The sequence below is a fragment of the Aulonocara sp. 'chitande type north' Nkhata Bay genome, linkage group LG23, assembly GCF_057382095.1.
Source record: "Aulonocara sp. 'chitande type north' Nkhata Bay isolate Kocher_YH1m ecotype deep benthic linkage group LG23, A_spYH_male_GT1.1, whole genome shotgun sequence".
Lineage (NCBI taxonomy): Eukaryota > Metazoa > Chordata > Actinopteri > Cichliformes > Cichlidae > Aulonocara > Aulonocara sp. 'chitande type north' Nkhata Bay.
Genome location: NC_141365.1, coordinates 26625316 through 26646324, shown reverse-complemented (window position 1 = coordinate 26646324; position 21009 = coordinate 26625316). Strand labels below are relative to the sequence as shown.

Below are 21009 nucleotides of genomic sequence, written 5' to 3'. Positions count from 1 at the left end.
CAAACCATCTGTCTTCTCTGTCCAAAATGTGAACATTGGCATCCTCAAAAGAATGACCTTTGTCCTTTTAATGCAGATGGACCGTTGAGTCTTGTCCCATCGAGGTGGCTCTTCTGTGTTGTGCCATGTGTTTATGAAGTGGCTGTTTGGTCTCTCCAATGTAGAGGTCTGAGCATTCCTCGCTACACTGTACAGTATATACTACGTTGCTAAATTTGTGTTTAGGAGTTTTTGTCTTTGGGATACTCCACTCCACCATTTGACCTTAGAATTGAAGAAGCTTCTCGGATGAGAGGTGAAACGTCTTGAAGTAACTTAAAGAAGTCCAGACGCTTTTCTTTCCAAGCTCTTTAGACCAGTATGTTGGTTTGTTTTCTGGCAATGGCATGTATTGATGTGCAACCTCTGTAGGGCCCACTAGATGTCAATGTTACACCACAGGTACAGCTTTACTTTTGCGCCTTTTATGTGCAAGTATTACAGTGATGATACGTAATTACAAGTTCATCATTTTCTTGGGTATGTGTTATTTCTTTAATGCCAGAGGCTCTGATAAGTTGTGTTGATGAAAAACGTTGTGACATGTGAACCCCACAGGCGTCACAGCCATGGTTCATGAAACCTGACCTGCATTGCCTGAAGGGGTGGATCTGTACAATGAAAGGTTTGTAATCAAACTACGCTCCAAGCATATAAATACGCACATGCTCTGTTGCACACACACAATCGACTCTTTCACACAGCGCTTTCACTATGGGCTTCCGGGCTGCTGCAACCTGGTACCGCTGCCTCCCAGCGCTCTGCTCCGGGACAGCGCTTCGGGTCGCTCCGGTGCTCAGACCCGCACCCTTCGCTTCCATCCCGGGCAGAAGAAACCTGAACGTGCAGACAGCAACTGAGGCGGTTAGGCTGAAGAGCATTGATGACTTACCGGGGCCCAGCCGGTCCACCAGTATGTACTGGTTGTTGGTCAAAGGTTACGCGGAAAAGATGCACTTACTGCAGGTACTGGAAGAGAATTTAGTGGCTTAAAACAACAACAGCAACTTTTTAACTGTTTGTACATTTGCGCTAAAGAGTAGAACAAGTATGAGATGACCTTCAGCCGACAACAAAAACTGTTTCCACGGCTGCTGCTAGTGTTTCGAGAAAACGCATTCAGGGATGTTACTTTCTTTCAAACTTTTGAACAAACATTTTGGCTTTTTTGTTCACTTTTATTTCTATTGGCTCGATTTTGTATGAAGTCCAGCCAGAATGAAATGTGAACTAAATGTGGGACAGAGAGAATGACTTTTAAGTGGTTTCATTTAAACATTTTAATTAGTTTAGATGTATGACCTAAAATTAAACAGGTTTGGTATTAAGTTTTTAGCTATAGAATAGTAATTATACAGTATAATCTGAAAACAGCTTCCCAAACTCCTAAAAAAGCTTTTCAAAGTGTTAATCATATTAATTATTATTTAGATCAATCTATTTAAAAGTAGTGTGAATAAAAACCAAAATCTAAAAAGTAATGAAATTAGTGATTGTAATTAAACAGATATTCATGTCCTCATTGTCTTTGTTATTGTAAAATAGACTTTTAAATAACTCAATTTTGTAGGGCTTACAGAAGCGTCAGTATGGGCCCATCTGGCGCTCCAAGTTTGGCCCTTTTGACATCGTCAATGTGGCGACTCCTGACCTCATTGGTCAGGTGATCCAGCAGGAAGGCCGCTACCCAGTCCGAATTGAGATGCCCCACTGGAAGGAGTACAGGGAGCTGAGGGGCCAGGCCTACGGACTCCACGTAGAGTGAGTGTAGATGATGTCAAAAAAACTTTTATTCATGTGTCCGAAATTCCTTACAAACAGCCAGGGACCCAGAAAGGAACCCAGAGGAGATCCTCTGACTTATAATAATCAAATGATAATTTCAAATATACATTTTTCTCTGACAACATAGTATTTGTATATAGTATTTCATTCTATTATATATATAGTATCTTATTATTATTACCTTATCCTGTTCCAGTTTTGCTGCTGTAATTTTGCACTGTCCACTTTCTGCTGTCCCATGTGTGGGACTAATAAAGGCTTATCTTATCTTATAAGCTATAAGTAATTCTTAAATTTTTGGAAAAGAAAATTGGTAAAGTTAAGCCCACGTAACAACCTGGTGGATTGTGGAGGCATCCATTGGGTGCTTGTGAAGAATCTCTTTAAGCTAAAAAAAAAATCTGATTTCATAAAAGAATACTGGCGTTCCTCAGGGGTCTTTCATAGTACAGGTATGTATATAAGAACATTTAGCAAGAGAAAATGTACAAATATCTTCTGCGGAGTAGTAAAGGAGTGCTGAAACTGAAACAGAAACTGGCCAAAAGTTTTTTTTAACAGCCATAATTCTCTAATAAACTTCATCCATCGACTTTTTTTCTGTGTCGTGGGGGTAGCATCCTGTTCTTCTTCTGGTTGTTGTTATTATCCTTTCTCGTCTCTGCTGATTGATACTGACTATAACATAGAGTTTATAAAGCCAAAAATTATAAATTGTCCTTTGATTTTGGCAAAACCTGCTACTGGAGTTCCGCAGAGTTTTGTTACTTGTCCTTTTAAGTTTTTTCCCTTTTAATTTTACAGAACAGGACCAGAGTGGTATCGCATCCGCAGTGCCCTGAACCCCAAGATGCTGAAGCTACAGGAGGTATCGGTTTATGCCTCCACCATCCAGCAGGTGACTGGAGATCTGCTGCAACGCATTGAGCTCTTACGAGCTCGCAGTCAGGACCAAGCCACAGTTTTGGACGTGGCAGCTGAGCTCTACAAGTTTGGCTTTGAAGGTGAGAGGGACAGCAACTAATCCTAAAGGGGGTGTAGGTTAGGGTTTGCAACTCTTTTATTTATGTATTTATTAATATTTTATTTACAGGTATATCCTCCATCCTGTTTGAGACCAGACTGGGGTGCCTGCAGGAGGAGATTCCCCATGAGACTCTTCGCTTCATCAAGGCTCTTAACGACATGATGACATTTGCTGACATGGTGCTTCTCTTCCCACGATGGACCCGCAACATCCTCCCCTTCTGGAAACGCTTTGTTCAGGCCTGGGATGACCTCTATGAAGTAGGTATGTAACAGAAAAAAACACAAAAGGGAAGATTTCTGCTGTTTTGGGTTTGCTTTAAGTTCATTTGTATCTTTTATGTGTTTGCACGGCAGCTCAGATGCTCATCGACAGAAGAATGGCTGAAGTTGAAGCTCAGGTGAGCAGGGGTGAGCCTATAGAGGCCATGTACCTGACCTACCTGCTGTCTTCTGGCAAACTGACCAAAGCGGAAGTCTACATAAGCGTTACAGAGCTGATTCTGGGAGGAGTCGACACGGTGAGGAAACAAAATGCTGTAGCATCATGCGTCTGTTCTTCATCCATTTGTTCACTATTGGTAGAAAGAAAATTTTGGTTAACTGTCACAGTTTGAGCTGCTCCAAAATGCCTTTTATTTTTCCTTTTTATTCTGTAAACCAGCAGTTACTGACATCTTTTAAGATTAGTGGGTCAAAAAATGAGCAGAATTGGGGAGTGTGTGTCTGCTAACATAAATTAATAAGCACGTGATTAAACTTGTTTGAGAGGTATCGAATGGAGAATCAATATATTTTGATTGAGTGATCTTCTCTGTTAGAAATTGATGAGGGCTGTGTGGTGGTGCTGGCAGACAGCAGTGAGACAGGTGGAGCTCATTCATCCAGAGAAGCCAGAGATTTAGTTTACACTGTGGACTAATCTCTGAGTAGAGATCATGAGCTTGCTATAAAAATGAACTTGGTTGCCTGAAATGACTATCTTACATGACTTGTGCTGGCCCTATGGCGTTATTTTTGTGCCACTATTCTGAACGCATGCAAAAAAAAAAATTGCAGGTGCAAGTGTCGCATTTTAAGAAGAAATTTATTTTGAGTGAAGAAAAGCTAAATTTGAGTGAACAAAATTCATTGCTGCGTGCAAAAAAATGTATTTCAGTGTTTGCTATTATCCACACACACACACACACACACACACACACACACACACACACACACACACACACACACACACACACACACACACACCTCTGAAAACGTTAGAGCACTTTTGCAAATATGTGATGTCTTGATGAATCGAGCAGATATTAGAAGTTTACACAGCTACATTCTCGCATGAAAATATCTTAAAAGTTTATTTTGTGACCCAGAAAGAGAAATATTTCAAACTCCGCCACTCTGTGTTCCTCCGCCACTGCCTCGTTTGAGTTTTGGACGAAATGGATTCTGGGATATTGCATTTCGTCATTTCGAGCTGATTGGAGACCAGAACAGCCAATCAGATTTTTTTGCATCCAAGTCTGTGATTGGCCGGTTTTGTGGCACAAATATAACTGTGTACAGAAAGAGTTGAACGCGCACGGGCAGAAATGTTGAGAGCGCGAGCAACACATTGCGAGCGCAAGTGCAAAAACTGAGCGAGAAGGGCTGCTAGTGTGTGTGTGTGTGTGTGTGTGTGTGTGTGTGTGTGTGTGTGTGTGGATAATAGCAAACACTGAAATACATTTTTTGCACACAGCAATGAATTTTGTTCACTCAAATTTAGCTTTTCTTTGCTCAAAATAAATTTCTCCTCAAAATACAATACTTGCACCTGCAATTTTTTTTTACATGCGCTCAGAATAGTGGCACAAAAATAACCACATACTGGCCCCCCTTTTCCCTCCAATGCTTGGTATGGACCTTGGGTAAGCTTAATCAAGACACCAGTATAAGTAAAGGCCAGAATGTGTGGGACGTTCTCTAAACATGCAGGGTGAGGACTCTGAAGAGTCAGAGGATGGAAGCAAAGTTTCGACACCGTGCTCAGTTTTAAGCCATCTGCTCTTGCACACCCAATCTCATAATGTCTCACCTTCCAGTTCTAAAATAAACACTCTTAATGACAGTCATCACAGACACAGACACATGGGACATGTTTTTCAGGCTTAGACTTAGTACAGTTTGCAGCAAATTGTGCCAAAAACATTTATGTGATTCATTTAAATATTATCCTCCCAAGATTTTGCACTCTGTAAATGAAAAAAGACTCCAAAAAGCATAAAAGTTCTAAATATCAGTTTGACAGTCATGAAAATGCAGTTTGGTTTATTGGCTCTCATCCATGAAATGCGTTTTACTTTTTAACCAGATTCGTTGATTGCAAATACGTAATTTTTTCACAGAGTATCCCTCTGGTAGTGCTCTGAGCAATCCAAGACCACTGGCTTGTACTGACAGCACCACTCCCTCTAGACCTGTCCCAACATCAGCAGTGCATGCTGTTGAATGCCCGGTAACTCAACAATAAAGCACCACTTATCTGAAATACAATTATTGACAGAAACAGTGGACTTGTGTGTTTGCAGCCATTTCCCTGTTGCCGGGTTTAAATATGGTGAATTTGCTTCTTGTGAAGGATTTATTCTCATGACTCATCCAGTGACTTCACTCCCCCACCAATCAGTGGCATGCAGTCTTTTGATGTCACATTTCTGGCTCAACTCAACTGACTTGGAAGTCCTAAAAAAGCACCTGGTACCAAGTACTGCTATCTAATGGAAAACCCTAAAAACTGAGTGGTCTAGTTGAGCTGAGTAGTCCAACTTTATAACAGCATATCCAGCAGCCTCAACTCCCTTGACCCGCTCAAAACAGTCTCTTTTACCTGCTGTGGCCTATGGTTCACTATGGACGTCCGTGCCCTAAAGACCACCTCCTGCTGATTTTAGAGGATCTATAGCCTTATAGACATCATGTGAGGTCCTGTAAAGAAACTCTCTCTCTCTCAGGCCAAGACTTATTATTACTCTTCCCTCATTTGTCATCAGCAAAGCCATTCCAGACTGCTGGACTGGCTACTTCACCCCCTTGATCTACCTCATCCTTCAGGTGCCCCTGACCTCTGCTACTAGGCAAGGCAAGGCAAGTTTATTTGTATAGCACAATTCAACAACAAGGTGATTCAAAGTGCTTTACAGAGACATTAGAAACAAAAACAAATAAAAAGCATGATTTAAAATTGATTAAAACAAGCAAACAAACAAACTAACTAATTAACAAACAAACAAACAAAACAGGATATAAAATCAAAACAGATAAAATCAGAACAGTAGATAAAATCAGTAGTTAAATGTAAGTTTTGAAATTTAAGCTTAAAAGTGTGGATTTGGTGCTTTATTCAAATGCAGCTGAGAACAGGTGAGTCTTCAACCTGGATTTAAATAAACTGAGTGTTTCAGCTGATCTGAGGCTTTCTGGGAGTTTGTTCCAGATATAAGGAGCATAAAAGCTGAATGCAGCTTCTCCGTGTCTGGTTCTGACTCTGGGAACTGAGAAAAAACCGGATCCAGATGACCTGAGGGATCTGGAAGGTTCATACTGGCTCACCAAACACAATGGAAGGCCCTTGCTCTGCCGCTGCCCTGGTTAACCAAGGTGTGCCTCAAGGTTCTGTGCTTGGACCATTTCTCTTCATTTACATGATCCCCTTTGGCTAGATCATTTGTCACCGTGGTCTCTGTTTCTGTTCCTATGCTGATGACCCTAAACTTTATCAGTACCAAACCTATCACACTCCATAGTCACTTGTCAGCTGTCTGAAATTTAAACAAGGATGTTATCTAATTTACTCAAGCTCAAAGTAATGAAATAGATCTCCTAATTGCGACCCCCCCCCCCCCCCCCCCCAAGGCTGTATTCTAGAAGACTGGAATTTTACTCCTTGACAGGCAATGATGGCAAAGATATTCAAAGCTCATCTTGTCCAGTACAAACCTTAAGTTATTATTATTATTAATAAACAAATGTGTCTGGATTTTATTCATTTTTTAATAAGATTATGGACTTAGATGATAAATTCCATCCTTTTTTAACACTCTTATGCTGTGGAAGGTTTCTTAGAGTGATAATCCTCTTCCTACCTTTACTTCTAAAATGACTCGGCCCCTCTGATTCTCCTTTTTTAAAAGATCATGTTACTGACCACTTTTAACGTCATTAGCTCTAAGAGGTGTTTGTTGCCAGTGTGCAAACTCTTTAAGAAACAGGGTCTGCGACATGTGACCTACAAACCTCAGCAACACAATTATTTGTGCCTTATTCGACACTGAATCTGCTAGCTGAACCTTTATTTTATTTTCCTGTGTGGACTCATTGTTAAACTGTCTCTAGGCAGTTGAGTGAGGAAAGCGGTTATTCATCCATATTACGTTACATTGCAAAATAAACAAACCTTTTCCAAACATGTTGGCATCTTATGTGCAACGAACAACAAAGAAGTTACAGATAAGCTCTGTGTTGCTCATGTAGAGAACCTAAAAGACTGCCATAGCTCATTTAGCACACAAAATTCAAGGTGTGGACTTGTTTGTCTTGACTTCAGTCTGACTCAAGCTTTTCAGCCTCTCACTCAACCTCCACCTTCACCACAACCATGTAAGCTTTGATTCACAATAGCAAAAACACTAGATTTCCATCTCTGTGTCCTCTTGACACGGGTCGACAGAAACCGGCGGCCTGGACTGACTGCAATCAGTCAGTTAGATTTAACGGTGAGAAAACCAGCAGCAGTGATTTGTTTTTGTTTTACCCAGCAATGTTTTTATGTGAGAAGCGAACACACATTACTTACAGCAAAATTGCTTCAGTTTTGCCTGAGGGAATCAAAACCTCTGGTATTCAACACAAACACAAGCCCAGTAGGGATCACATCTGGTACGGCACGTACAGCAAGCTGTCACAGAGCCCGTTTGGCGGCATTCCCTGGTGAGGTTCAGGCTTGTCCCCATCCTTTGCCACAAGCTACAAGTTGGAAGTTTGCGTAATCTGGACATCTTGGTTATCCAAGGTGGGCAAAGATAAAGCTCACAATGTTTAGTCAGTATTTGTACGCTGTGCTCGTGATAGAGGAAAAGTAACAGGCTGAAGGTTAACTTAAAAGGAAGGAAGATAGGGTCCATTATTTTAAGAAGTTTCCTTTTCACATACAGCAAATTTCATGATTCATCCTTTAAAATAGTCTTTTCTATTTTTAAATCAAGTGAAGAAGATAGCTTTCAATCAAGCCATCTTCTTTTTAAGATAAAAGGGATGGTGAACGAGATGAAAATGTGGTGAGGAGATAGTGACTTTGGGTTTTCAGATAAGATGTGTCTGTTCCTGAAACATTGATTGTGTGTGCTCACAGATGGGAAAGAAAATTCCAGAAGACTAGAAATAATTGTTTTTCTGGTTTTTACTGTGTGCCTTTCTCTGTTTGCACTTCTTTCTTATCTTCACCGTTCTAGTGAAGTAAAGGCTAAAGAGCCCCCCAAAACATGAGTACTTTTTAGAATGCAGTTTCTTGGGTGGTCCAACTTTGTGAGTGGGAAATCGGAGTTGAGCAGACTGCTGATTCAAATGATTACTGGGAATTTGGCAATTCCAACTTCAGACTTATTCAGGAGTGTACCAATAGAGGCCAAAAAGTCCTTTGAGTTGAGTTTGAGTTGGCTTCAGTATAGTGTCTACAATGGTAACAACAATGATAAGGGAGGGAGCCTGTTTATTGGGGTGTGTGAGTGTGTGTTGCAAGGACGTGCCTTTAGGGTGTATGAATGTGCCAGACAATGATTATTGGGGAGTGTCGTGTTGAATCCCATTAATCTTATGTCATACTGAGTTGAATTTGACGTCATGAGTGAAGCGGAGCCGTTTGCCTCGGCCTTGGAGTGTGAAACTTAAATTGCTTATTTTGCTTCTGATGTCAGTGATTGCTGCTGAATCAGGGAGAGAGATGTAGTCTGACCCAGCATGTATGTGAATGTAACAAAGGCAAGCCAGAAATATTTAAAGTATACTATTATTTGAATGTAACAGAGCAGATGTTTATTGAACTGAAGCTAATGCAAAGCAGTGCATAGAGGGGAGAGTCTCAATACAAGGATGTTAGAATATTACATTTATAGTGAGCTTATTCATTGTTTTAGTAACATTTCTAAAGAGATCAGGGGCCCGTTCTTCGTACGTCGCTTACTACATCCAAGATCAAATGACACATCCAAGATCAAATCATCGCGCTAACCGTGAGCTCGCTAATCCGGTTCCCCGAACACGCCTGCTGTTGACGATTAGTACAGCTGGACGCAGTAATGTGACATCACTGGGTGTCGTAAAAGGGGCTACGCATCGATAGTAGAAACATTGATCGGCAACCCGCTGATTGGTCGGCGAAAATGTCGAAGGGGCGCGCTCGGTATTTTCCGGCAGCAGAGCAAGAACTCATGAGTGAGGGATTTCAGGAGTTTCAGAGTTTAATTAAAACGCAAGAGAAAACTGCAAAGGCTGCAGAAGCAAGGAGAGAGGGCTGGCAGAAAGTTGCTGACAAATCAAACTCGTAGGTAATTTAATAATAATACTAATAATAATGGATTGGGTTCATATAGCGCTTTCCAAGGCACCCAAAGCGCTTTACGATACCACTATTCATTCACTCCCACATTCACACACTGGTGGAGGCAGCTACGGTTGTAGCCAGGCTGCCATATCGCGCCATCGGCCCCTCTGGCCAACACCAGTAGGCGGTAGGGTAGATCTATCATATGACACTATATTGTCCAATATCATATGGCATTATATTATATTATAATATGTTATATTATATCCCCTTTCACATTAGAGCCACAACAGGACCCACAAGAACATGGGAACAAGTAAAAGTGGAATACAGGAGTATTCTACAGAATGGTAATATTTATCTCTTAGATTGCTTTTCGTCTCTTGGCAAGGTAATACTGGCCTGTAATACTCTGTTAGTTTGTTCATAACAGCAACCAAGAAAAGGGCAGAGGAAAAAAAGACAGGTGGTGGTCCTGCACCCCCTCGTCAACAAGTTGGTTATGTAAATAATACCCTCACGGGAATATCGATATCTCTCTATGAGCACACTGTCGCGCTGAGCTAAAGGATCCTGTCTATCCCGTAATATACGCTGAATTCTGAGGACTCTCCTTATCAATCTTGCACCTTCTGCAATGGGTTGGTCGCGTAAACGGACAGGACATGGCTGCGACAGGCTTCCCAAATCCACCTTCGCTTTTATAGCCGTGGTCTCTCATCTTGATTACACGAAGTAATTTACAATTACTACTCTGAAATATGAATTACATCTGTAATAATCACATACATGTAATAGAATGTTAATAGTACATTTCCCTTTTTTAGGAAATGACCTGTATGTATCTGTGTGACATCAATAAAAGGATCAAGTGCTGCATTATCTTTAGTTACATTGATGTTATTTATTTATGGTGAAACAGTGGTGGAATATCGCTGTTGCTTTCGTATGAATGACGCGGACATACCTGCGTGGCCACGATCTAATCCTGTTTACATAAAGTAAACCTGCTCCAGAGCAGGTTTACGCTTACGGCTCTGTTGCTATGACAGCAAGTCCCGGATGAGCTTCGGGGAACCGACTGATCCAGGATCACGCGAAATCGTCAACAATCTAATCCGGCTAACCTACTTAGCGAGGTACGAAGAACGGGCCCCAGGCCATAAGAAAACCTGCCAATAGCAGAAAAGCCTCTGCGTGTCCTTTCTCAGAACACAAATGTTTCACCCCTCACCTAAGAGGGTAATAAAATCTTATGGAGAGTAATTTAATGTAGGTGGTACTGAGAGTTGAGCCTTCAAGTCAAGAGAGTTACTTTGGGTCACATGAGCCAAGGTGTGGTCCATGACATGGGACATTACCATCACAGGGGTCAAGGTGTGGATCCTCTGTGAAAATTGCCCTATCCCGTCATTATGTGAGCTATTAGGTTACACGGGTTAAGGCATGAGTGGCGTTTAAATCGCCTGAGAAGGGATCTGAAGACCGGAATATCCTTTCTCCTGTAAGTGCAGATGTATGGCCAAGTCTCGTGCTGTGTTGTGCCGTGGGTATGTGGTTTGGTTTTTTGGTTTCTCCTGTGTATATTTCAGGCCCTTAAGACTACTGTGAACTGAGAACCTACACAAACATTCACAGATTTCAGGTCTTATAGTGCAGTAGTTTCTCATAATGCCTCCCTGTTTACACTTTCGGGTATTAGAAGCTAACCTCATGCTGTGTGTTTAGACTGGAGTTTTCTTTTTAGTTCAGTTCAGATAGTTTGTGCCACCCAGCTGCTGAGCTCAGGAGTGTGAAGGAGGTGCACACAGAGTCAAAAGGAATTATTTTAGCAGGATGGGAAAGAAAAATGATCCCTGCAAATGCTGAGTAAACATCACAAAGAGACACTATAGTGTTTTTTGTGTTGTAAGCATTGATGTACATCAATAACTTGCACGGTAATAATCGTTTTAAGTTTTTTGTGATGTTTTTACCTCTAATTTTTACCTACGTATCTACTCAACCTCTTCCATTTTTCTCCCACCTGACTCCAGACGTCCAACACCTTGTCGTGGGCTTTGTATCACTTAGCGAGAGACAGCAGGGCTCAGGATCGACTTTACAGCGAGGTGAATTCGGTTTGCCCAGACAAGCGGGAGCCAACCATGGATGACCTGAGCAGGATGCCCTTCCTGAAGGCCGTCATAAAGGAGACATTACGGTGAGCTGACAGCTATTTGCGTCTGTCTCTCAAAGGAGTCACGTTTTTCTTAACCGTAAGCATTTTAACCGAAGACCTGATGGTTTTAAAAACAAGTCTGTAATTCATAAATGATCTACAAACACGTGATGTATTTTGCATCTGCATGCTGGAAATCATCAAGTTGGTGTTTTGCACTGAATCTTTTCAAAACTTTGCTGTCCACTCATCCAAACTACACAAGTTAGTGATGTGAAGTCATTCGTGACAGGGAACAGTTTGAGTTTGAGACAAGCAGTAACAAGATTTTGTGAAAGCTGGGATTTTTTTGGATGCCTCTCGTTTACTTCTCGGATGAGAAATTCCAGTGAGTGCCAAAGCTCCTCATGTAGGTTTTCACACACAGGTGCTAAATCCTGCTGGAAGACTGAACTGGCAACTTCATGAAGGTTGCCAACAGAATGATAAAGTGCTCTGAAACCTTCTGCTAGACAGCAGAGTTGAATTTGGACATGATAGAAGGAATAGTTCTGCAGGCTTCTTGAAGGACATTCAAAGCTCTTCTTTGGATGTTTCTGCCTTTTGTTCTGTTCTCTGTCAACATGATCCCACACTGCTTTAATAATGTTGACGTCCGAGCTCTGGGGAGGCCGATCCATGACTGATGGTGTTCCACTGTTTGTTTTTCTATCCAGGTATGATTTTACTGCATTGGCAGTGTGTTTGGGATCATTCACATGCTTGAAAATAAAGCTGTTCTTAATCCGATGCTTTCCAGCACTTTAAAAGCCCTTTGGAAGCAAATTATAGAGAAATGAGGGTTGGCTCAGGACTTTGATAGAGTATTTTATGAGAACGGCCCAACCCAGCAATGTCAAACTGTTTTAAGATCACTTACTTAGACAAGTCAGAGCTGCATTAAAAGCAACATGTGGTTAAATCAAGTTTTAGTCTTAATAAAATCGTGCTTTTGCAGCCCTATGCCTCAATTCCACAGTTTAAAAGCGTCAGGATATTTAGAGGTAAAAGTTCAAGTCTGTGAAAACCTTCAGCTACATATGCATGCTGGCTTTCTTTGAAAATCTGATTAAATGAAGCACACACAGGAAGTTCTCATGCTGAATATGTTGTTTTGGACGGTTTCCTGCTTCTGTGGGTGCAGAATGGAAACCTGTGTGGTATTTGCAAATATTCAAGTGGCTGCTTGTGTACAAAATGGTTTGCTCAGTGTGTGTCATCACCTTTGAAACTCAAAAATTGCTGTGTTGTTCTCACACTGCCACACACCTTAGATGACTAAATTTCAGAGAGGTGTGTTTTTATGAAGGAAAAAAAACGTAACAATCTCGAGGATTACTGATGGCGTTTGCTGTGTTCCCGCGTCTCTGTCGTCTCTGTGACAGACACCTCTCAAAAACCCTCAGTCAGCAAATCACATCACAGTAAGAATAAGAGCAAAATACACCTCTGCCAAGGCTGAAAACTCCCTCCATGCCAAACTCAGAATACTGGTGGCATTTTCTTGAGCAATTAAAGGCAATACCATCCTTACAAAATAAATAAATACATTTTGGTATGTACTTTTAAAGATGGCCTGTATTTGTATAGTGCTTTTCTAGTCCCTAAGGACCCCAAAGCGCTTTACACGTCCAGTCATCCACCCATTCACACACACATTCACACACTGGTGATGGCAAGCTACATTGTAGCCACAGCTCTATCTATCCATAGATATAAAATCTTTAACCAGAATGATTGGATTTCATCCAGGTAAATGATTAAAAGCAACAGCAACGGAAAGCTACCTGTGTACTTAGTTGCATACAGTTTTTTTTGGCCTCGGTGGAGCTCAGTCTGACTGCCCTTCTAGTTTAAAAGCAGTTGTGTGGTGGTGGTGGTGTTTTCTTTATTTTCTGTGTTTATAGTTAAGCTGTTCCAGCCAGATTGGTAGTGTTATGAAGGACAGGCTCAGTGAGAACCATTGGTAAATTAAAGCTGGTTTTATCTGTAAAGGACAAACTGTTTCAGTAGTCTGCTCTGACCCATCCAGTTCTCCCATCTGTAACACAATACCTCCATGCATACGCAATGTTTTCACAGGACTCTGTGCAGCCATGTGGAAAGCGAAGTACCTGCCATCATTCAGTAGCTTTTAGGAGCAATAACTTGCATTAATGGTTTTCTTTATGACTTTATCAGTCTCTCACATCGTTGTGGAGGCCCAGTCTTCTTTAGTTCATTGAGATTTGAGGTCATTTGCTTATGCACAGTTCTCTTAAGGTCAACAGCATCAGTCAGATTCGGGTCTGGAGTTTGACAGGACCACTGCTGTGCTTGGGATCATTGTCCTGTTGCGTGACCCAGTTTCAGCCAAGCTTGAAGTGTCAGACAGATTTCCTCAGGTTTGACTCTAGAATATTTTGGTATACAGAGGACTTCATGGTTGACTCATTTACTGTAAAACAAACCTAAATCATCACCCCTCCACCATCGTGCTGACAGCTCGTGTGAGGTGTTTTGTGCTGATATGCTGTGTTAGGTTTTGTGCATTTTGGCCAAATGTCTCTACTTTGGTCTCGTCTGTTCTCACCCTGTGGAAAAAATTAGTTCCTACACTAAATTATCGTCAGATTTATGAAACATGTACTGGCCTATTTTCTTCTTAAAACTGTGCTTATGTTATCAGTCAATCAAGTCAGAATCATTTAGAATCAGCCTTGTGCTATGGAATGCTAGGACTGCCGTAATGAATTAATTAAATACACTATTAAATAATTAAATGTGGCAATAATTAATTACAATTGAAAATAATTAATAAAATAAATATTTACGACACATTTAATTAATTATTTAATGGTGTAGTTAATTCATTATGGCAGTCCTGGCGTTCCATATTGTGCAACCTCCATGCAATTTGCATATCATCTGCAGATTACTCCACCCGCATTTATCAAAATTTATTTATATAGCATGTTTAAAAACAACAATGTCGATCAAAGTGCTTCACAAATTAGGAGCGAAGAAAATAATTTACCAACAGCAACACAAAACAACCTATAGAAACCAGCCAAAATTTAGTCAACTAACTTAAGTCAAAGCCAAAGTAAAAAGGTGAGTCTTTAAGCGAGATTTAAAAGACTGAATAGACTCGGAAGTGTGAATGGTAATAGGGAGATTGTTCCATACTCTAGGTGCTGCGATGGCAAAGGCACGAGCGCCTCTGGTTTAAGCCTAGACCTGGGCTGCATTGAGAGCATCTGGTTAGAAGATCTTAGTGCTTTTTTTGGGGGGGGGTTATACAAATGGAGAAGTCCTATTAAACAGCTAGGTGCCGTATTATTTAAAATTTTATAAGTGAGTAAAAGAGTAAAGTGATCATACATTCTGGTACCTGATAAAAGGCTATATAATGAACCATGTACCTCCACGTATTGTGCCATGTATGGAGAAAGCAGTGACAACGTTGTAAGAGGAAGAAAAAAGTCTGACGACTGTAGAAAATTCAATAATAGAGTGCAGCAGAAAGAGCTGAGTATATCTCCATTTTCACTCTCACCTATGGTCACAAGCAAAAGGTATCAATATTGTTGTTGTTACTATTAATATTTTAATATTCACTTGTGGTTTATAGAGCATTTAAAAGTAGAATGGGAGGCAGAGCCTTCAGCTTTCAGGCCCCTCTTCTGTGGAAACAGGTCCCAGTGGAAGCAGTAATGCTGGACTGCATGTGATTATGAGAATAGTTTTCCACTTCCACACTTTCTATTTACAGCTCCTACACTTCTGTTACAAACAAAATGGATCATATGAGTCCTGTGTCCATGCTTTTCTCTGAGATGCTTATAATTTATCCATCTGTCCTCTTACACGTATCCATTTTAGGGTTGCAGGCATGTTGGAGCCCATTCAAGTTGGCACGGGGTGAGAGCTCATCCTGAACTGATCGTCAGTTGGTGTCAGAGTTGTTTGTAATTTGTTATTCATGTGGGTTCTTCATATTTATGTCCTTGGAACACTAATAAATTTGGCCCTAGCATTAAACAGTTGTACTCTCAGGTCAGGGTAAATGCATTCAGACTGGTCTACACAGTATTTTTTCCACTCTCCTTGCATTTGGTTCCTCCTTATTTCTCTCTTGCCTTCTGTTTGAATTTATTTTATATTTTTTTTGTCGGTCAAAGCACTTTAGAAGGTGCTTTATAAAAAAAGTTATTTCAGTTAAAAGAAAGCAATAAGAAGAGATCATTTCAAGGAAGTGACTTCCTGATTAATTCATTTACTGAAATAAAGAGTTTGAGTCTGATTAGACTTTGATGACGCTCCATAGCAGAGCAAAGTGTACCGAGGGTCTGTCCAGGGTCTGTGGAGTACACTTAAATTACCACATATGTTAGAATTTAACTGCCAAGTCTCATTTTTTAGAGCTCTTGTACATAAGAAACACTGATTGTTTGGTTCTGGGGGAATTCTTTTTTTAAAGGGATGCTGTCACTGCTCTGAATACACCGTGATGGTCTAAAGAACTTCCTCAGTTGAATGTTTCTTCCAGGTTTTTGTGAATTCTGAAATAGTTAATGGTTTCTAAGACTGTCTCTATTTAACAATAAAGAGCAGAAGAAGAAGCAGAACCCCCAACCATGAGGGGCAGCCAATCAGAAGAATCAAAGTCATGCAAAGCTCCTATAGTAGAGCAAGAGTGAAAACACCTAGTTGGAAGTGAGCTGAATCAGCCGTCTTTCAGTAAACATCTGCCCTTTTTGGCCTCACGTATTTTCTCTGTCTTCTGATGCAGTTTACGCAAAAACCAACATGTCAGCTGCGATCGATTACAAAGCTGGAAACATCTCTCATGTCTTATTGGAGGCTGATTTGTTTCTTTCTTCCTCAACCAGCCTGTATCCAGTGGTTCCTGGAAACGGACGCTTTGTTTCGGAGAACGAGGTGATTCTGGATAACTACTGGTTCCCGAAGAAGGTAGGAAGACACGGTTACACACATACACTCGTATGTCTTTAAGCATCTCTCTAAAATAAGCCGTCTTTTTCCAGACTCAGTTCCATCTGTGCCATTATGAAGCCTGCCACGATGAGTCCGAGTTCACAAATGCTGAGCACTTCCTCCCAGAGCGGTGGTTTCGCAGTGACACGCCGAATAGCCGCAGTGACAGAGCCAGGCCCGGCTTCTACCAGCATAACCCTTACAGCTTCATCCCGTTCGGCGTCGGGGTGCGAGCCTGTGTGGGGAAGAGGGTGGCAGAGATGGAGATGCACTTTGCTCTGTCCAGGGTGAGTGATGCAGAGCTAGTGCTTTTTTAAGGGTACCTTTTGTACCCTCTGCACAATCTGTGCACACGGGGGGGCAGCTGCGTTCCTTGTGAGGATTGCCCTTTTCCAGCCTCCCTCGCCTGCTTATAGAAAGCACCATGTGGTAGAAACTGGCATTGCATGAAAGTACAGCCCAGCTAGTTTGACTTGAGTTAACATCCCTTTAACCCAGAACACTGTTGTAGTTTCTTCACTTTCTGTTGATAGTATTAGGTAATTTTGAAAGATTGTTGGCTTTTTCTCTGGGTTTTTTTGTATTATTGTAGGTTTTAACTTACAATATAAAGCATCTGAATTGAATTGAACTGAAATATTTATAAATATTTTTAAACCCAGGACTAAATGCTGAAAATGACACTAGATGTTCTCTCCAAGTGAAGACAGCTGCAGTACTTTATCTTCCTGCAGTCTACAGATGCTGGCTGAGCAGCAAGAAACTGATAAACTGGAAATAAAAACAGTAATAAAATGATTAGCGAGTCCTTAGAGGGAAATAAACAGAAGAAAGAAGGAATTTCTGCAAAAATGCCAAACAAAATAGAAAAGCTCCTTCTTTTGGCGCTCCAGCACTTGAATGCACTGAGACATGTATCACTTCCTCTGTCTCATCTTTATCACTAAGGACGTGTACAGGCTGTTGAATACTTCTGAAGAAGCCGGCTGGCTTAAAGTGGCATTTCAGGCTGCTGTTAAAAGTCAGCGCCTTTAGAGCACCACAGATTTTATATTTTTAACCTTTTCGTTCATATTTAAATGGCGGACGGTCACGGCAGATGGCTGCCCCTCCCTGAGCTGGGTTCTGCTGGATGTTTCTTCCTTTTAAAAGGGAGTTCTTCCTTCCTTTCTACACACTGATGCAACCTTGTTGCGCTTTAGGGCATTATTCTTTTCATCGACAGATTGCCTAATCTTAAATAATCTGTCTCAGCTTGTTGGAATTTCTACAACTATGACCTGTTATATCTGTATTCAAGTCATGTCATAGATATGAGCATATGAAAACAGATATGCTGAAGAATGTTTGGGCTGCTTTCAGAGATGAGTCTCCCTGTGGTTTGTGTGTTTTGACATTTTCAAAAGCCAGGTTGCCTAATTAGCGTTTTAATGCAAACATCAGTCTTGGTGGCTGTGGTCAGCGTTGTTCTGTTTTCATGTTAAAAACAGTTTTAACCCAATAGGTTCAATTGTTTACAAAGTGAATTTATAAAGAAAGGAGAAGTGCAGTTTAATGCACTTTTAGTATATATGTTATGTTCTGCAAATCAACAGAGTAAATAACTTAGGTAATCAAACATTTAGCTACAATCGGAAGCAGCCGATTTATGGGTAAATTTTTTTAACACAGTCCTGCTATTGCTCTGCAGCTGATGCAGCATTACGAGATCCAGCCTGAAGATGGTGCACCGACAGTGGAGGCCAAAACTCGGACGCTGCTCATTCCCGCTAAGCCCATCAATCTGCGCTTCCTCCCCAGAGTCTGAAGATGGTGCCAGTGATGGCAAGCAGCTCTCGTACATTCACAATAAAAGTGCTCCCAGAAGTTTCTTTCTCAGTGTAACTTTAGTTTGAGCAACAGGCTAAAACTGCACAGAGGTACAAATGAGTAATTAGATAAAAATTTAAGGCCATTTCTGGTGTTTGCCAGTCTGGGTGTGGTGCAGTTACGCATCTGAGCCTTAATGGTGCAGATTCCTGTCAGCAGCTGCATTTAACAAATTTCAGCAATGATGGTAGTGAGTAAATCCTCAAGCCAGGTTGACACATGCAGGGATTTCTCTTTAGGAACACATTTAATGGGCACATTTATCATTTTAAAGAAATAAGCTCATAATTTATCTACACATTTATCTTTATATGTATTTCTTTATATTTCCTTAGCTAACGTCTGTTATGGTCTTCCTTTATTATTTCATAGTTGTTGTCATTCTGTTTAGTTTTAGCCCTCTGGTATAGTTCTGGATTTTTCAGCAAGTAAAGGCATGTTTTTTGTTTTTTAAACCTCCTTTAGGTTTGTGCATGTGGCTCCTCAATTTATTAACCCATAACAGAATTTGCAAAACAGATGTTATTAGTTTTTAGTTACTACTCAAGTATAACTTCTTTGCACTGTCAGATCTGAGAGTACACTGGCTGTTAAAGCCGTTTAAACACATTACTTTATTTACTTTCATTAACTTTTACACTGACTTTGAGTTTGACATTGACTTTGGCTAAAGTGAATCTCTGAAGTCTTTGATGATGAACCAGTGAAGTGAAATTCTCCCTTTAAAGTTTTTAAAGATTTTATTTGTGCATGTATTTACACACAAAAGAGCTGTTTTATCTTTCATAAACATATTTGTGCAGGAAGTAATTTCATATTTTTCTTCCTCTTTCAGAGAAGCCAGAAAGAGAGAAAAAGGACTTCTCTGCAGAGTTTAGATGTTCACACAAAATTGAACCTAATGCCCAAATCTTGCCTTCTGCATTATATAATCACTGTAATTGTATAACTATGAGTCCTAATATCACTGTGTGTGTGTGTGTGTGTGTGTGTGTGTGTGTGTGTGTGTGTGTGTGTGTGTTAGAAAATGCCAGTCTAACTCCAAGCACTTTGCTTTGCATACCTGTTTTTATTAATCTCTTTGGTGCATGTAAAGCTGGAGCAGGTGGGGCTCAAAGCTCAGATGTTGGAAGTGTGAAAATACTTATGCAGATGGGTAGTGCACACTGCCCCCTTGTGACAATAAGGAGGAACGGCAGGCTGTATACATATTTAAAGTTGAGGTTAATAAAATATTTTACACCGATCGCTGTTTGTTTTGCTGTAAGCTCAGCATCAACCACACAGAGGAATAAAGTTGGAGAGAGTGTGTGAATTTACTGAAGGAAAATGAATTTTTGAACAATTACAATATCACATGTAGACGTGGTGATTGTGATCCCAGTAAAGATGAAATGTTTGTGTTTTTTTCTAAATAAATCAAGTATTTTCTTTATTTTTGACTTTTTAATTCACATTCACTGCAGTCTGGCCATTCCCCTTTAACCTCTGACATCACAAGGCTTTGGCTTGACTCACTGGATATTTGTGTTAACAGGTAGCTTAACAGATGTAGGTAAGTGTACAGTATTGTGCAAAAGTCTTAAGTCACCCCTCAGTTCTTTATATCTTCCTATTAAAATGAGAAATAGGTGCAGCTACTGAAACATGAAGCATGCATGAAAATAAGATACATAAGGTAAAAAACAGTGTTTTGCACAACTCTAACAAGCTTGAAAGTCAATATTTGTTGTGACCACCTTTATTCTTCACCACAGTCTGAACTCTCTTAGGCAGCTTTCTTGTCATGTCTTTAAGTCGTCTTCAGGAATAGTTTTCCAGGCTTCTTGAAGGACATTCAAAGCTCTTCTTTGGATGTTTCTGCCTTTTGTTCTGTTCTCTGTCCACATGATCCCACACTGCTTCAGTAATGCTGAGGTCCGAGCTCTGGGGAGGCCGATCCATGAGTAATAGTGCTCCACTGTGTTGTGTGTGTTTGTTTGTTTTTTAAATTCAGGTATGTTTTTGTTTATGCCGCTGGTATTTGAGAGTGTGTTTATAAACTCAAAACAAAACAAGATGTCTCTATCCAAACATCAGTTTTGGCTCTTTAAGCCATTGTTAAAGAATACAAAGAGAAAGCATGACTGTACATGCACGAGGAAAATCAGGGACATCTACACAGTGTTGTGTGAGTCCTGTGAGGTTTCCCAGTTTGAACGATGCACTGATGTGATATTAAAGAGATTACACACAACAGTCTGATTTTTATTTAAGGAGACAGGAGGACAAAGTCTCTTTTCTAAGGACAGATAAGTGAGATTTGAGATGAGTTTTTCCAGAGCAATTTTATCTTTTTTTTTTTTTTTTTTTACGAGTGACAGTACGCACAATCAAATATCACAAGTAACTGAATCTGACATACAATAAGAGAGAAACTTTCATAACATATTGAACAATTACCTACACTCTTTGGCCCCTTTATTAGGTACACCTTGCTAGTACCAGGTTGGACCACCTTTTTCCTTGAAAAATGTGATGGCAACATTCCAGTTTG

At 40.5% G+C, this 21009-nt stretch overlaps 1 protein-coding gene across 3 annotated transcripts; it reads left to right on the top strand.

Annotated features, from left to right (window-relative positions):
- Positions 1-703: 703 nt before the first annotated feature.
- Positions 704-19908, top strand: cyp27a2 (cytochrome P450 family 27 subfamily A member 2). Of its 3 annotated transcripts, none has more exons than XR_015127148.1 (10): positions 704-1005; positions 1610-1800; positions 2629-2828; positions 2918-3115; positions 3208-3371; positions 11461-11627; positions 16499-16580; positions 16655-16891; positions 18295-18523; positions 19309-19908. XR_015127148.1 is itself a non-coding variant. In XM_086282825.1 (10 exons), exons 1-9 carry the CDS (start codon positions 754-756, stop codon positions 18409-18411), a joined length of 1608 nt encoding a protein of 535 aa, XP_086138951.1. In that variant the 5' UTR covers positions 704-753; the 3' UTR covers positions 18412-18428; positions 19309-19908. The 3 variants fall into 3 exon arrangements, 2 of the variants coding, with proteins under 2 accessions (XP_086138951.1, XP_086138950.1); XM_086282825.1 differs by having other exon boundaries at positions 18295-18428; XM_086282824.1 differs by having other exon boundaries at positions 18295-19908.
- Positions 19909-21009: the final 1101 nt, after the last annotated feature.

Bases quoted from the DNA above. Each gene is read 5' to 3' on its own strand.
- cyp27a2 (XM_086282825.1), top strand. From the start codon at position 754: ATGGGCTTCCGGGCTGCTGCAACCTGGTACCGCTGCCTCCCAGCGCTC. The intron at 3,372-11,460 runs GTGAGGAAACAA...ACCTGACTCCAG, and splicing joins TTCTGGGAGGAGTCGACACG to ACGTCCAACACCTTGTCGTG. The intron at 11,628-16,498 runs GTGAGCTGACAG...TTCCTCAACCAG, and splicing joins GTCATAAAGGAGACATTACG to CCTGTATCCAGTGGTTCCTG.